The sequence below is a fragment of the Podarcis bocagei genome, assembly GCF_964188305.1.
Source record: "Podarcis bocagei genome assembly, chromosome: 16".
NCBI classification, from domain to species: domain Eukaryota; kingdom Metazoa; phylum Chordata; class Lepidosauria; order Squamata; family Lacertidae; genus Podarcis; species Podarcis bocagei.
In genome coordinates, this window is record NC_138142.1 from 30,052,187 (window position 1) to 30,068,225 (window position 16,039).

At 48.6% G+C, this 16,039-nt stretch overlaps 1 protein-coding gene and 1 pseudogene across 3 annotated transcripts; one reads left to right on the plus strand and one right to left on the minus strand.

Annotated features, from left to right (window-relative positions):
- Positions 1-21: 21 nt before the first annotated feature.
- RNASEH2C (ribonuclease H2 subunit C) lies at positions 22-5,314 on the minus strand. 2 transcript variants are annotated; one of them, XM_081175369.1, is made up of 4 exons: positions 5,106-5,314; positions 2,041-2,147; positions 1,841-1,960; positions 22-742 (listed from the first exon to the last, which is right to left on the minus strand). In XM_081175369.1, the coding sequence occupies exons 1-4, from the start codon at positions 5,266-5,268 to the stop codon at positions 713-715; spliced, it is 420 nt and encodes a 139-aa protein (XP_081031495.1). In that variant the 5' UTR covers positions 5,269-5,314; the 3' UTR covers positions 22-712. The 2 variants fall into 2 exon arrangements, with proteins under 2 accessions (XP_081031495.1, XP_081031496.1); XM_081175370.1 differs by having other exon boundaries at positions 2,041-2,144; positions 5,106-5,313.
- LOC308575579 (serum amyloid P-component pseudogene) lies at positions 5,267-15,420 on the plus strand (annotated as a pseudogene). The gene is made up of 3 exons: positions 5,267-5,464; positions 13,411-13,572; positions 14,091-15,420. The product of its transcript is annotated as a serum amyloid P-component pseudogene (transcript).
- Positions 15,421-16,039: the final 619 nt, after the last annotated feature.

Here is a 16,039-nt window from a genome sequence, read left to right on the forward strand (position 1 = left end):
ACACATTATACATTTAAAGAATTCTGGAAACGTTACGTTTATTACGGGAATTGCAACTATAGTTCCCAGGATTTGGGGTTGCTGGTGAGCTGTGGTGTAAGTATATGCCATATAAGGAGCCACAATCACTTTACCTTGTAAGGGGTTTTCAAAGCTGAGTCTTTGCAATACAAACTAAGTGTGTTTAAAATCCATTTCCACTACCCTGGCGCTCTTCCTGAGGAACTGTAGGAACTACAGCTCTGTGAAAAGATAGGGGTGTCCAAAACTCTGGAGTTGCAAGATTTTCCTGGGAGACAGAAAGCGTGGAAATTAAAGCAGTGTTTCCCTCACGTAGTTGAGGGAAACCACCAGAACCAGGTGTGGCAGCAGGATCCTTTGACTTGATAGAGCACATTCTCAAAAGTCACTTTGGTGAGGAGTGAGCCCACAAAAACTTGCTTTAAAAAAAAATATTGCAGAGATAGACCAAGATCGAAAGCAAAGTTCCACTTGAATGGTAATACTGTAAAAGAAAAGGCTGAATGCAAGGAAAGCACAGATCTGCACATTGGTGGGGCTGAGTTAGCAACAGCATCCAATCTGAAAATGAGAGGCCTGCAGAAAAAGGACTCCTTAGCCCCCCACCCCCAAAAAATCCAATACAGAGTTCGAAGTGCAGCCTGTTGTGTTTTTTTTACTTCCATGTCACCAGCAGTCACAAGCTCCCATCTCATTCTTCATCAGCCACAGGAGCATGGATCTACAAGGGAACAAAAAGGATCCTTTTGAGGAGGGATGGGGAACCAGCAGCCTCCCAGCAGAAGTTATTGGGCTACAACTCTCATCTCCATCCCTGACCACTGGTTGAGGTTGATGGGAGTCAGAGTCTCACAGCAGCTGAAGGGCTATGGTTTCCCCACCTGCTACAGCCACATTCCTGCCCACAAGATGCACGTAAGAGTCGGTCTGACCAGACACCGTCCCTAACAACGTAGAAGAGACGGTGTTTCTAGTCGGAGAGGAGGAACTGCAGAATTAAGCCACTCTCAGAGAGGAGTCAAGGCAAGAAAGCTGCTAGGCTGAGCAAGGCGGCATCAGTGTCAAACTCTACCAATGCAGCCCTGCACTTATTCAGCTTCACCCTATTTGATTTTGGTGCTGTGCGTGTTTCCTGCCTTTGCCGCCCCCTGCCACAGATTATGGGTGGGGAGGGAACAGCACCAAAACCCTCGCCTCCCAAAATGCACAATAAGGCCAATGTTTACTGGAGCGTCTGTTTCTCCAGAAGCATGTTTTTAAAGTATTTGCCCTATGGAATCAGAGCTGGAGGGGACCCTGGAGATCAAGGCTAGGGAACCTGTGGCCCTTTAGGTGCTGTTGGACTACCACTCCCATCATCCTTGACCATTGGCCAGGCTGCCAGGGGCTGATAGTGAGTCCAACAGCACTGGAGGGCTAAGTGCTCCCCAACCCAGCTCTTAATTGCCACAGGAAATCCAGAAATCTAGAACGGGTTCCCAAACTAGTCCGCAAACTTTCAGGTGCTCTCCAGTGTGTCTGCATTAAATATACTGATTTTTGATTGCATTTTAAAATTTATTTTACGGTATTACGATCTGGATTCTATGGGGCACAATAAAATACAACATAAGAAAGTAAAGCAAAACAAACACAAGAGCCGTACAGCAACTGCAGATACTACATGAAGACTGTTAGATACCCAGCTCTCACATCTTTACCCTAACCATACCCAGCTCCTTTCCGTGACTTACAGGAATAATACCAAAATTGAAGGTATGCTTCCAAGTGGACATGCCCACCCTGAGCTTCCCTGCCCCTTTATAGATAAGATACGCACCCCTTCAGCAATCTTTGGCCATTGTAAGGACATGAGGATCTCATCACTGCTGTTGGGGGCCTGCTCCAGGTTCCAGACAGTGAGTGACTCAAAGGTAGACTTCACCCGCACCTGCCGCTCCTGTAGGAAAGAAGGGACAGTCAATGGGGACCCGGGGATTAACCCTCCCCTCTCCAGGCTCTACCCACCCAACAACTCACCTGCAAAGCTGCATCATCTTCCTCCAGGACCAGCCCCATGTAGCCCTCAGGTACGAGGACTTCCTTCCCTTTTAGGCTCCGCCCACGGAAGGATACGGATGCCTCTGCTGGGCAATGCAGGGTGACAGAGGACAAAAACAAACAAACATAGATCCTCAGTCTGGGCTTTCCAGGTAGAGGGGGCTCCCCACCTGCTCTCCAGTCCCTTTAAACTGGAAATCCCTCCTAGAACCACCAGCATGCAAAACTCATGTGTTATTGCTCCTAATAATAATGATAATAATAATAATAATAATAATAATAATAATAATAATAATAATAATTTATTTACCGTATTTTTCGCACCATAGGACGCACTTTTTCCCTCCTAAAAAGCAAGGGAAAATGTGTGTGCGTCCTATGGAGCGAATGCAGGGGGGGGGAGGCAGGTGGGAAAAGCCCCCAAGAGCCGCACACAAGCTCCGTGCGCTCTTGCGGGCTTTTCCACAGGAGGGAGAAGGGACTGACTGGCCGCATCAGTCCCTTCTCCCACCTCCCAGGAAAGCCAGGAGAAGCCGTGCAGCCCTTTTAAAGTGCGCGCGGCTTCTGCTGGTTTTGCGGGAGGTGGGGGAATCCCCCCACCTCCCAGAGAAGCCAGGAAAGCCCTGCGCAGCGTCTCCCGGCAAGGAGACGCTGCGCGGGGCTAAAGGGGAAGGCAAAACAGCGAGCGGGATCCACCCCGCTCGCTGCCTTGCCTTCTTCCCTAGCCAGGAAAGCCCTGCGCAGCGTCTCCCGGCAAGGAGACGCTGCGCGGGGCTAAAGGGGAAGGCAAAACAGTGAGCGGGATCCACCCCGCTCGCTGCCTTGCCTTCTTCCCTAGCCAGGAAAGCCCTGCGCAGCGTCTCCCGGCAAGGAGACGCTGCGCGGGGCTAAAGGGGAAGGCAAAACAGCGAGCGGGATCCACCCCGCTCGCTGCCTTGCCTTCTTCCCTAGCCAGGAAAGCCCTGCGCAGCGTCTCCCGGCAAGGAGACGCTGCGCGGGGCTAAAGGGGAAGGCAAAACAGCGAGCGGGATCCACCCCGCTCGCTGCCTTGCCTTCTTCCCTAGCCAGGAAAGCCCTGCGCAGCGTCTCCCGGCAAGGAGACGCTGCGCGGGGCTAAAGGGGAAGGCAAAACAGCGAGCGGGATCCACTCCGCTCGCTGCCTTGCCTTCTTCCATAGCCAGGAAAGCCCTGCGCAGCGTCTCCCGGCAAGGAGATGCTGCGCGGGGCTAAAGGGGAAGGCAAAACAGCGAGCGGGATCCACCCCGCTCGCTGCCTTGCCTTCTTCCATAGCTGCGCGCAACCCCTCCGCAAGGAGAGGCTGCACGGGGCTATGGCTTCTTTAGCCCTGCGCAGCGTCTCCCGGCAAGGAGAGGCTGCATGGGGCTAAAGGGGAAGCCAAAACTTGGCTTGCTCCATAGCTGCGAGCAACCCCTCCGCTGCTCTCTGGGCCTGGGGGGGGGGAAAAGATTTTTTTCTTGATTTCCCCCCCTAAAAACTGGGTGCGCCCTATGGTCCGGTGCGCCCTATGGTGCGAAAAATACGGTATACCCCACCCATCTGGCTGAGTTTCCCCAGCCACTCTGTTCTAACATAGTCAATATTGTTGTTTTATCACAATATATTGTGAAACTAGGGAAGGAAAGAGAGAGGGAAATGAGCAAATTTCTGACAGGCTTCTAGAGTGACAGTCAGTTTATTCTTTTAGCATATTATTTTATCGTTAATATAATGGGTGTGGGGGAGAGGGCCCGGTGTCAGCAGCTGTGATCGAGGAATGTTTTGGGTCACAAAACTCTTATGCCACAAAGGCTACTCCAAATCGCAGCACCGGCCGCCAGTAAGGGAAGGCTTGCTTCCATGATAGGTTGAGGGACTTGGAGCTGATCAGCCCCAGAAGACCTCAGAGGATGTTGAAGACTGGCAGTTATGGCAGCCAGCAAAGCCTTGGGGTTGAATTGAGATCCTCGTTCAACTCGGGGAACAAGACCAAGGGAGGTCTAGCCTTGAAGGCAGGAAACGCCACCTGAGCAATTCTGTTACTTATAGGAGGCATTTCTATGGTGTCGTTTTTCTTGTGATAATTTTTATTTTGGTAAAAAAACCCCAAGCCTTCTAAATAAATAAATACGTTATTACTGGATTCCATACACACTCTTCCAGGGTGTGTAATACAACATTAAATACCTAAGCAGCGCAGAAGGGCCAGAGCTCAGTGGTTGGAGCTCGTGCTTTGCATGCAGAAGGTTGTAGGTTCAATCCCTGGCATCTCTAGGGTAGGAACATCCTGCCTGAGGCGCTGGAGAATCACTGCCAGCCATTGTAGACAACATTGACCTAGATGGGCTAAGCGGTCTTTTCTGGTAGAAAGCACCTTTGTTTGTTCTAGATGGACAAGGGATTCAGGGCTCCTGCACCTTTCATAGCTGTCCAGAAGAGGGAATTTAGGCAGATATTGTTCAAAGGTGCAGGAACCCAGTCCTCTTCTCCCCCGTCCACCCTCTCCCATCCCCTCCCTGGTGGTCCATTACTGCCCTCGGAAGTCTGAGCCTACCAAGGTAACACCCCTTCCGTCTCCCCTGCCCCATTTACTTCAAGCAGCACCAACCCCTCGCAGCGCAATCCACTCCAGGGTGGAGACTACACAAAGTTTCTTTAAAGCACACTCTTTTCCCCTCGGAGAATTATGGGCACTGTAGTTTGTTAAGGGATGCTGGGAATTATAACTTTGTGAGGGCTAAAACTACACTGCCTAGAATTCTTTTTTATTATTATTATTTTGGGTGGTGGGGTGGGAAAACGTGCTTTAAGCAGATATGGTGTGTCCGCAGACCAGGCCTACTTCGAGATACAAGACTGCACTGAGTTCGACGGGGCCCCGAGTTCGGATTCTGCGCCATTTCTCTCCCCCCTTGCAGAGCAAATCCTACCCCCTTCCCCAAGTCCACCCGGACAGATAAAAGTCCCTCTCGATCCAATGGGGCCTTAGTGCCCCATAACCGGCTGCCCAAGGGGTCTGCATCCCACTCTCCTCCTGCTTCGCTCACCGTCCGGTTCTCCGGGCCGTCGAATGGCCGGCGCGAAGTATCGCCGCACCGCAGCGGCGCCGTCGTGCCGGACCGCGCAGGGGAGCAAGTGGAGCCGCTCCCGGGGCGCCCCGGGCAAAGAAGGCAGCGCCAGCCGCGCCGGGCCCCGCTCCTCGCCAGCCATGAGCAGCACAGCCGTCCGCCCTTCCTTCCTTCCCGCGGATCAGCCGCCCTCCTGCGCCCCGCCCAGGCGCATCCACTCCCGGGTCGCGCCCAGCCCAGCGCCGCCTCCTGCGCCCTCCAGCGCGCGTTGGACTCTCCTCCGCAAGCCCCGTCCGCCTTCAGCGGGTCCTGGCGGTCACGTCCGACTCGAAAAGGGAGTTCGTTCCCCAGGAAAGGGTTGCCAGTTTCGGCCTTTCATTTTACACCACCCTTACCAATCTTCAATTCGGTTCTCCTACATTTCTGCAGCATATTTTTTTTTTTTTTTTTGCATTTCCCCCCTTTTTAAAAAAAAAAAAAAATCCTCGTGCAAATCATAGAATCGCAGAGTTGAAAGGGACCAACTAGTTCAACGCAGCAATCTTTCAGCATCTTAAAAGGTAGCTTCTTCTAAGAAACGCATTTAAGTATATAGTTTGGACGGACGCCCACGTGCTTGCAAGCACTTTCTAATAATATACTGTAGTTCATTTTCGTATGTTGTTTTCACGGGTATATTCGTTCTTAGCAAAAGCCATTTCCCCACTTAGAATCATAGAATCATAGAGTTGGAAGAGACCACAAGGGCCATCGAGTCCAACCCCCTGCCAAGCAGGAAACACCATCAGAGCACTCCTGCTTAAAGACCTCCAAAGAAGGAGACTCCACCACACTCCTCGGCAGCAAATTCCACTGTCGAACAGCTCTTACTGTCAGGAAGTTCTTCCTAATGTTTAGGTGGAATCTTCTTTCTTGTAGTTTGGATCCATTGCTCCGTGTCTGCTTCTCTGGAGCAGCAGAAAACAACCTTTCTCCCTCCTCTATGTGACATCCTTTTATATATTTGAACATGGCTATCATATCACCCCTTAACCTCCTCTTCTCCAGGCTAAACATGCCCAGCTCCCTTAGCCGTTCCTCATAAGGCATCGTTTCCAGGCCTTTGACCATTTTGGTTGCCCTCCTCTGGACACGTTCCAGTTTGTCAGTGTCCTTCTTGAACTGTGGTGCCCAGAACTGGACACAGTACTCCAGGTGAGGTCTGACCAGAGCAGAATACAGTGGCCCTATTACTTCCCTTGATCTAGATGCTATACTCCTATTGATGCAGCCCAGAATTGCATTGGCTTTTTTAGCTGCCGCGTCACACTGTTGGCTCATGTCAAGTTTGTGGTCAACCAAGACTCCTAGATCCTTTTCACATGTACTGCTCTCAAGCCAGGTGTCACCCATCTTGTATTTGTGCCTCTCATTTTTTTTGCCCAAGTGCAATACTTTACATTTCTCCCTGTTAAAGTTCATCTTGTTTGTTTTGGCCCAGTTCTCTAATCTGTCAAGGTCGTTTTGAAGTGTGATCCTGTCCTCTGGGGTGTTAGTCACCCCTCCCAGTTTCATTGCCCTCAGATCCGTGGAAAACCATGGGGCTGTCCGGGCTCCATGCAATCGGAGAGGGCGCTTCGGAGCCAAACAGTCAATAGCCCTGGTTAACTCCACATTCCAGTGGGCCACCAGGGAATCAGCTGAAAGGCCATCAACATGGGATAAAGCATCCCCTACCACTCTCTGGAAACCATTTGGATCCATTAAGTGGCGGGGACGGACCATCCAAATTGGTCCCACCTCCCTGCAGAGGGGATGGGTCGCGGAGAAGTCAAGTTGCACCAGGAAGTGGTCTGACCATGGCACTTCTTTCGTTTCGCTTTTACTTAGTGTCAGATCACCAACATCCATGGAGGTAAACACCAGGTCCAAGGCATGTCCGTGGCTATGGGTTGGGCCAAACTTATTCAGGGACAGCCCCATGGAGGCCATGCTTTCCAAGAAGTCCAGAGCGGCCCCTTGTAAGGTCATGTCGGCATGGATATTAAAATCCCCTAGGACAACCAAACTAGGTGTCTCCGGGAGAACATCCGCCACGACCTGAAGCAGCTCGGGCAGGGAATCCTTGGTGCAGCGGGGAGGTCGGTACACCAAAAGGAATCCTGTACTGCCTCTATTGCCCAACTTCCAGAACATGCACTCAGAGAACTGGGTCTTCCCAATAGGACGCCTGGTGCAAACTAATGAATTCCTAAAAATCACTGCAACCCCCCCTCCCCGCCCACAAGGCCTGGGTTGCTGTGCGTAAGAGAAACCTGGAGGACAAGCAGTGGCAAGAACAGGCCCATCTGCTTCATCCAACCAAGTCTCTGTTACACATGCCAAGTCAAATCCTCCATCCATGATCAAGTCATGGATGGCAGTGGTCTTATGAATCATTGACCTGGCATTGCACAGCAGCACCTTCAGGTCATGTGGGTATCCCTTGCTGATTCTAGTATCCATCCGGTCAGGACCAGACCCGGAGGCAGGGATAGTCCTCAGACAATGACTAAACCTGCCTCCTCTGTAATGACATGGTCTTGTCTTAGCGTAACACCTCCTCCTACCCGTGATCACTGAGATTGGTTGTCCCAGCGCATCCCCCTCTGTGGAACATGCCCCAGCCATTTTGTTGGCTGGGACCCACTCCCCAGCAGCCCTGACCCCTCCCCTTAAGAACAAAATAAGACCTTAAAACAATAAAAACAAAACAAAAAAACCCCAGAAAACAAAAAACAATACAAATAAAAAACTGTAAAAATTACAAATCCATCAAAATCAAACAAATTCCCAGCTAAACATCCATCCCATCCCCGTCCCCGCATATACAAAAAAATAAAATAAAAAGGAAAAGGAAAATTTTAAAACATTTTAAAAAGAACTCTGCACCCCTCCGGATCCCCCTGGGCCGCAGCAGCAGTGACAGCAGCCGTCCCTGTGAGGCCTGTCAGGCCCTGCCCTGGGCCAGGTGGTGAGTGCCAGGAGCAGGGCCCTCAGACACTCACACAGGAGAGTCATAGAATCATAGAATCATAGAATCATAGAGTTGGAAGAGACCACAAGGGCCATCGAGTCCAACCCCCTGCCAAGCAGGAAACACCATCAGAGCACTCCTGACATATGGTTGTCAAGCCTCTGCTTAAAGACCTCCAAAGTAGGAGACTCCACCACACTCCTTGGTAGCAAATTCCACTGTCGAACAGCTCTTACTGTCAGGAAGTTCTTCCTAATGTTTAGGTGGAATCTTCTTTCTTGTAGTTTGGATCCATTGCTCCGTGTCCGCTTCTCTGGAGCAGCAGAAAACAACCTTTCTCCCTCCTCTATGTGACATCCTTTTATATATTTGAACATGGCTATCATATCACCCCTTAACCTCCTCTTCTCCAGGCTAAACATGCCCAGCTCCCTTAGCCGTTCCTCATAAGGCATCGTTTCCAGGCCTTGGACCATTTTGGTTGCCCTCCTCTGGACACGTTCCAGTTTGTCAGTGTCCTTCTTGAATTGTGGTGCCCAGAACTGGACACAGTACTCCAGGTGTGGTCTGACCAGAGCAGAATACAGTGGCACTATTACTTCCCTTGATCTAGATGCTATACTCCTATTGATGCTGCCCAGAATTGCATTGGCTTTTTTAGCTGCCGCGTCACACTGTTGGCTCATGTCAAGTTTGTGGTCAACCAAGACTCCTAGATCCTTTTCACATGTACTGCTCTCAAGCCAGGTGTCACCCATCTTGTATTTGTGCCTCTCATTTTTTTTGCCCAAGTGCAATACTTTACATTTCTCCCTGTTAAAATTCATTTTGTTTGTTTTTGCCCAGTTCTCTAATCTGTCAAGGTCGTTTTGAAGTGTGATCCTGTCCTCTGGGGTGTTAGCCACCCCTCCCAGTTTGGTGTCATCTGCAAATTTGATCAGGATGCCCTTGAGTCCATCATCCAAGTCGTTGATAAAGATGTTAAATAAGACCGGGCCCAAGACAGAACCCTGTGGCACCCCACTAGTCACTCTTCTCCAGGATGAAGAGGAACCATTGATGAGCACCCTTTGGGTTCGGTCAGTCAGCCAGTTTCAAATCCACTGAGTGGTAGCAGAGTCAAGACCGCATTTTACCAGCTTCTTTACAAGAATATCATGGGGCACCTTGTCAAATGCCTTACTGAAATCAAGGTAGGCTATATCCACTGAGTTCCCTTCATCTACCAGGCTTGTAATTCTGTCAAAAAATGAGATCAGGTTAGTCTGACATGACTTATTTTTCAGAAATCCATGCTGACTATTGGTGATCACAGCATTCCTTTCTAGGTGCTCACAGACTGTTTGCTTAATGATCTGCTCCAGAATCTTCCCTGCTATTGATGTCAGACTGACTGGGCGGTAATTATTTGGGTCCTCTCTTTTCCCCTTTTTGAAAATAGGGACAACATTTGCCCTCCTCCAGTCTGCCGGGACTTCGCCTGTTCTCCAGGATTTCTCGAAGATGACTGCCAGTGGTTCTGAGATCACATCTGCCAGTTCTTTTAATACTCTTGGATGCAGTTCATCTGGCCCTGGAGACTTGAATACATCTAAACTAGCCAAATATTCTTGTACTGTCTCCTTAGTTATTCTGGGCTGTGTTTCCTTTGCTGAATCATTTGCTCCAAATTCTTCAGGTCGGGCATTGTTTTCTTTATCGGAGAAGACTGAGGCAAAGAAGGCATTGAGGAGTTCAGCCCTTTCTGTGTCCCCTGTTTGCATTTCACCATCTTCTCCTCTGAGTGACCCCACTGTTTCTTTGTTCTTCCTTTTGCTACGAACATACCCATAAAAGCCTTTTTTGTTGCTTTTAACCTCTCTAGCGAGCCTGAGTTCATTCTGTGCTTTAGCTTTTCTGACTTTGTGTCTACACGTGCTGGCTATTTGTTTGAATTCCTCTTTGGTGGTTTCCCCCCTTTTCCATTTTTTGTACACATCCTTTTTTAATCTTAATTCAGTTAAAAGTTCTTTAGATAGCCACCCTGGCTTCTTTAGGCACCTTCCATGTTTCCGTCTCATTGGTATTGCTTGACATTGTGCTTTTACTATCTCCCTCTTAACAAACTCCCAGCCATCATGAACTCCCTTTCCTTTTAGTATTGCTGTCCATGGGATCTCACCCAGCACTTCCCTAAGTTTTATGAAGTCGGCTTTCTTAAAGTCAAGAAATTGAGTCCTAGTATGCTTGGCTGCTCCTTTCCGCTGTATAGTAAACTTCAGAAGAGCATGATCACTCGCGCCTAATGATCCTTCCACATCTACCCCACTAACCAGGTCATCAACATTGGTTAGGACGAGATCTAAAATGGCTGTTCCTCTTGTTGCTTCTCCCACTTTCTGGACAATGAAGTTGTCTGCAAGGCCAGTGAGGAATCTGTTTGACCTTATGTTCTTGGCTGAGTTTGACGTCCAACAAATATCCGGGTAATTGAAGTCCCCCATTACTACTATCTCCCTTCCTTTTGCATGCTTGGCCATCTGTTCCAGGAAGGCATCATCTATGTCCTCCGTTTGGCTTGGGGATCTATAGTAAACTCCCACAATGAGGTCTCTGTTATTCTTCTCTCCCTTAATTTTGACCCAAATGCTCTCACATTGGCTTTGAGGTTCTAAATCTTGGATCTCTTCACAGGTATACACATCCCTGACATATAAAGCCACTCCTCCTCCTTTCTTGTCTGGTCTGTTTCTCTGAAATAGATTGTATCCCCCCATTATTACATTCCAATCGTGGGACTTATCCCACCAGGTTTCAGTGATGCCTATTATGTCATATTTAGTTTGCTGTACCAAGAGCTCAAGCTCATCTTGTTTATTTCCCATGCTTTGCGCATTAGTGTACAGACATTGAAGTCCATTAATCATTCCCCCGTGTCTCTTATTTAAGGATTTTTTCCTCCCACCACTAGGTCCGCGTGCTGTTTGCTCCATTTGGTCTATGACATTTGGATGATCATCTTCATTAATTGATAGACTCCTACCTTCAGGAGCACTGTCTCCCTCCCTCACATTAGTCAGTTTAAAGCCCTCCTGATGAGGTTTCTGAGATTTTTGGCAAAAACATTTCTCCCAACCGTTGTGAGGTGCAGCCCATCACTTGCCAGAAGTCCATCTTCAAGAAACTGCAGTCCGTGATCTAAGAATCCAAACCGTTCCTGTTTACACCATTTGCGAAGCCAGCTGTTCACTTCCACTATTTTCCCCTCTCTCCCTGGGCCACGTCGTTCAACTGGGAGGACAGACGAGATGACAATTTGTGCATTTAGTTGCTTCAATTTCCTGCCGAGAGCCTCGTAGTCTCTTTTGATCTTCTGGAGGCTATTGCTTGCAGTGTCATTGGTTCCCACATGAACCAAGAGGAAGGGGTATTTGTCAGTGGGTTTTATGATTCCTTGCAGTCCTTCAGTTACATCTTGGATCTTAGCCCCGGGGAGACAGCACACTTCCCGAGACATCTTGTCAGGCCCACAGATCACTGCTTCTGTTCCCCTCAGTAGGGAATCCCCTATCACCACTACACGCCTCCTCTTGGGTTTGGTCGGGGTTCTTCCGTGAGCTGTCCGTTCCAAGGTCGCCTGCACATTCCCTGAGGACTGACTTTGCTGCTCGTCTTCATATACCTGATCGACTGTAATGAGGGAGAGATCCTCAAATGGAGTCTGCTCTTCGTCTTCCATGCTAGGGGAGAGGACCTCAAAGCGATTGTGTATTTCTAAACAATCAGAGTGAACCCTGGGCCTCCTACTTCTTTGAGTCACGTTTCTCCATATATCTGGCTCCTGTGTTGATGAACTAGCCTCCTTCTCAGGGGAGTCCCCTGTCTCCTCCTTGGTGGGGACGGTGTGCTCTGTTGCTTCCAAGAAGAGCTCCAGCTCTCTAATTCTTTGGAGCGTAGCTACACGTTCCTCCAGTTGCTGGACTTTGTCTTTTAAAAGGGCAATCAACATGCAATTGCTGCAGGTGAAGCTGCCTGCAACCTTTGGCAAGATGGCAAACATTGCGCAGGAATCGCAGGCGACTGCAGCTGTTCCCTCCCCTTCCATCTTGAGATCGTGTTGTTGGGGGTGGCTACAGAGGTCCTCCATCATAAAAAGCTTGAAGACAGGACAAATAACTTCGCCCACACACAAAAAAAACCCTAGGTCTCCCCCAACAAACGTTTGAGACTAGCTCCCCTAAATCTAAAAGATGGATATAACTGCGCGCGCCGCTAGGCGCGCGCCGCTGCCCTACAAACTCTGATAAGCTCCTCCCACAGCTAATCCCCTGCCTCAACAGAAACCCTGCCCCCTCTGACCTTTACACAGGGAAAACAGCTAATCAGCCACAAGAAACACACACACACAAGAAAACCCTTTTTGCTCCTTCTTCAACTGCTGCCCTACAAACTCTGATAAGCTCCTCCCACAGCTAATCCCCTGCCTCAACAGAAACCCTGCCCCCTCTGACCTTTACACAGGGAAAACAGCTAATCAGCCACAAGAAACACACACACACAAGAAAACCCTTTTTGCTCCTTCTTCAACTGCTGCCCTACAAACTCTGATAAGCTCCTCCCACAGCTAATCCCCTGCCTCAACAGAAACCCTGCCCCCTCTGACCTTTACACAGGGAAAACAGCTAATCAGCCACAAGAAACACACACACACAAGAAAACCCTTTTTGCTCCTTCTTCAACTGCTGCCCTACAAACTCTGATAAGCTCCTCCCACAGCTAATCCCCTGCCTCAACAGAAACCCTGCCCCTTCTGACCTTTACACAGGGAAAACAGCTAATCAGCCACAAGAAACACACACACACAAGAAAACCCTTTTTGCTCCTTCTTCAACTGCTGCCCTACAAACTCTGATAAGCTCCTCCCACAGCTAATCCCCTGCCTCAACAGAAACCCTGCCCCCTCTGACCTTTACACAGGGAAAACAGCTAATCAGCCACAAGAAACACACACACACAAGAAAACCCTTTTTGCTCCTTCTTCAACTGCTGCCCTACAAACTCGAGTCCTCCTGGGCAGCAGAGCGCAGCAGTCCCTGTGAGGCTTCAGGCCCCGCCCTGGACCAGGTGGTAAGTGGCAGGAAGGAGCAGGGCCCTCAGACACTCACACAGGAGAGGAGCAGGGCATGGACCATTTCACTTGGAAAACACACATAAGCCACATAAGCACTGGGTGGAGGGGGGTTTGACCTGAGGAGCGCTGGGGCACTGGCTCAGAACCTTTTTACATGTCATTGCCCCGGTGCATGCCAGGTCCCCTCCCATCTGGGTCTGCAAGAGCAAGGAGGGTCGCAGCAGCAACTACCAGAGAAGAAAACCCACTGGCAGCACTGCAGGGCTGTTGTGTTGCAGCTGAGCAACGAAGGAGAAGTGAGAGGTTCTCTTGAGCATCTCCTCTTTGTCGCACCTGCTCAGGTGAAAAGTTTTGAAGAAAGCTATAAAGAATTTATGTTTTCGACAACAGTGGCAAGAGTCTTGATTGCGCAAGGATGGAAGAATGAGGAAACCCCGACAAAAGAACAGTGGCAAGAGAAACTGATGAACTATGCAGAACTGGCAAAATTGATATGCAAACTGCGAGACAAAGATAACTGTGACTTTAAGGAAGAACGGGAGCCTTTTATAAATTATCTAAAAAGACAACAAAATGAACTGGACTCCTTGGCAGGTTTTGAATAAACATACACAAATTTACTGAGGGTTAATATATTAGATATATAATAGAAGGATGTATACAATTTTACAATATGCAGAGGTTAACATAGGTTGAGAAATCAGAGAGAGGAGCTGAGGGAAGTCTTAGGGGGAAGGGAGGAAGGGTTGCTGGGGAGGTGGGAGGGGAAAAAGGGGGGAATAATGAAGATGATTTGCTTTGATAATTTGTTATGTTGAAATTGTTAATAAAAAACTTTTTAAAAAAGTTTTGAAGAAAGCTGCGACATTCTCTCTTCCTCCTCCCTCTTCCTTCAGGTTCAGGCCTCTCTGGGAAGCAAGTCGTTTTCGTGCAAGCATCGAATACTGCCCATGTGGTTTTGAAGGCCTCCCCAAAGCAGCCATTGACCGCCTTCACCGTGTGCCTGAAACATTACACGGACCTGACCCGTGCGTACAGCCTTTTCTCTTATGCCACCCGGAACAGCCACAACAATATCATCATCTACAAGTACAAACCCAACCAATACAGCTTCTACGTATTGGTTGACCCCAGAAAAACAGTCGCCTGGGGTTGACCCCAGAAAAACAGTCGCTTGAAAGAGAGACTTTGTGTGCATCTTGGGATTCTGCCACAGGGCTGGCGAGGTTGTGGGTGAACGGAAAACGTCTGCCGCCCAGGAGTCTGAAGAAAGGATACTCCATCAGCGCAGACTCATCGATTGTGCTCGGTCAAGATCAAAACAATATGGGGGGCGGCTTTGACATCAAGGACTCCTATTTTGGAGAGCTGCTGGACGTGAGGATGTGGGAGAGGGTGCTGTCCCAGGAGGAAATGAAGCGCGCCCTGCTTGACGACAATATTCCTGGAAACGCCATGTTTGATTGGGAAACAGTTGATTATGAAGCAAAGGGTGGTGTTATTATTGAGCGCGCATGGTCACCTTAAACACATGAGCATGTTCTGGAAAGTGGGCGTGCCATTATTCTTTAAAATGTCTTGGTTGTTCATGTTTGTACACAACTCGTTCGTGTGCAGTGAGTTTGTGCATATCTTCAATCCAATCGTTGAAGGGAGCTGCATTTTTATTCTTTCTGTCTTTTTGCCATAGTAAGGGCACGGAGATTCCACTCATATTGTCCCTTTGTTAGGTTCCATGTATAATCCAAAAGCGTATTTCCCTCTGCAAATTTAAGATCATTCTGTACAGTCATGCTGATCGTCCCTACTACCTTCTGCCCAAAACTTATCAATATTGTAGAAAACATATGTTTTAGAGAAGCGTTATCCTTGTTACATACTACACGGCTTAGCTCATCCTAAATGTAGACTTGCCATGGACAAATTCAATGATATTTGGAATTCATTTTTATAAATACTGTATTAGGTTAAGGTCTGGTTAACCACAATAACTTGATTTGTTTGGTTCCCAAATGGGTCCTATCTTTTCTTCTTCTTTTGTGTCTTATCTAACACTGTGCACTTGCAATTATGTACTTTTTAATCTTTCAGTAAAGAATATAAAAAGGGAAATGTCTTGGTTGTTCAGTAGATATGGCCTCTGGGCTGATTCCTGCCGTTTCCTCCAAATAAAATATTGCATTATACAAGCCTCTACAAAAATGTGTTCTGTCCACGGCGAAGCAGCACAGAGTTACCAAGAGAGCACTTCTTCCTCATGGTTATATGCTAACAAATCCCGTGAGAGGGACAGGGGAACAAGAAAGTACTTGGTTACGACCTTTGGTTCATCTAGCTCAGTGTTACTCACACTGACTAGCAGCGGCTGTCCAGGGTTTCGGAAAGGGTACCAGGGAATGAACCAGCTCTGCATACAAAGCAGGCACTCCACCACTGAACTACGGCCTGTCTCCAAATATGAGTGTATGAAAGTTGCCATCATTTGTCTATCCAGCTCCGTTTCACTTACTGGTTGTTGTTGTTTTAAAAAATCAATACTCTGCAACATGCAAAGCAGCATAGAATTATAGAATTGTAGTTGGTAGGTTTCTCCCTTGGGTCATCAAGTTCATGGGTAGGCAAACTAAGGCCCGGGGGCTGGATCCGGCCCAATCACCTTCTAAATCCAGCCCATGGATGGTCCGGGAATCAGTGTGTTTTTACATGAGTAGAATGTGTCCTTTTATTTAAAACGCGTCTCTGGGTTATTTGTGGGGCACAGGAATTTGTTCATTGTTTCCCCCCCAAAATATAGTCCGGCCCCCCACA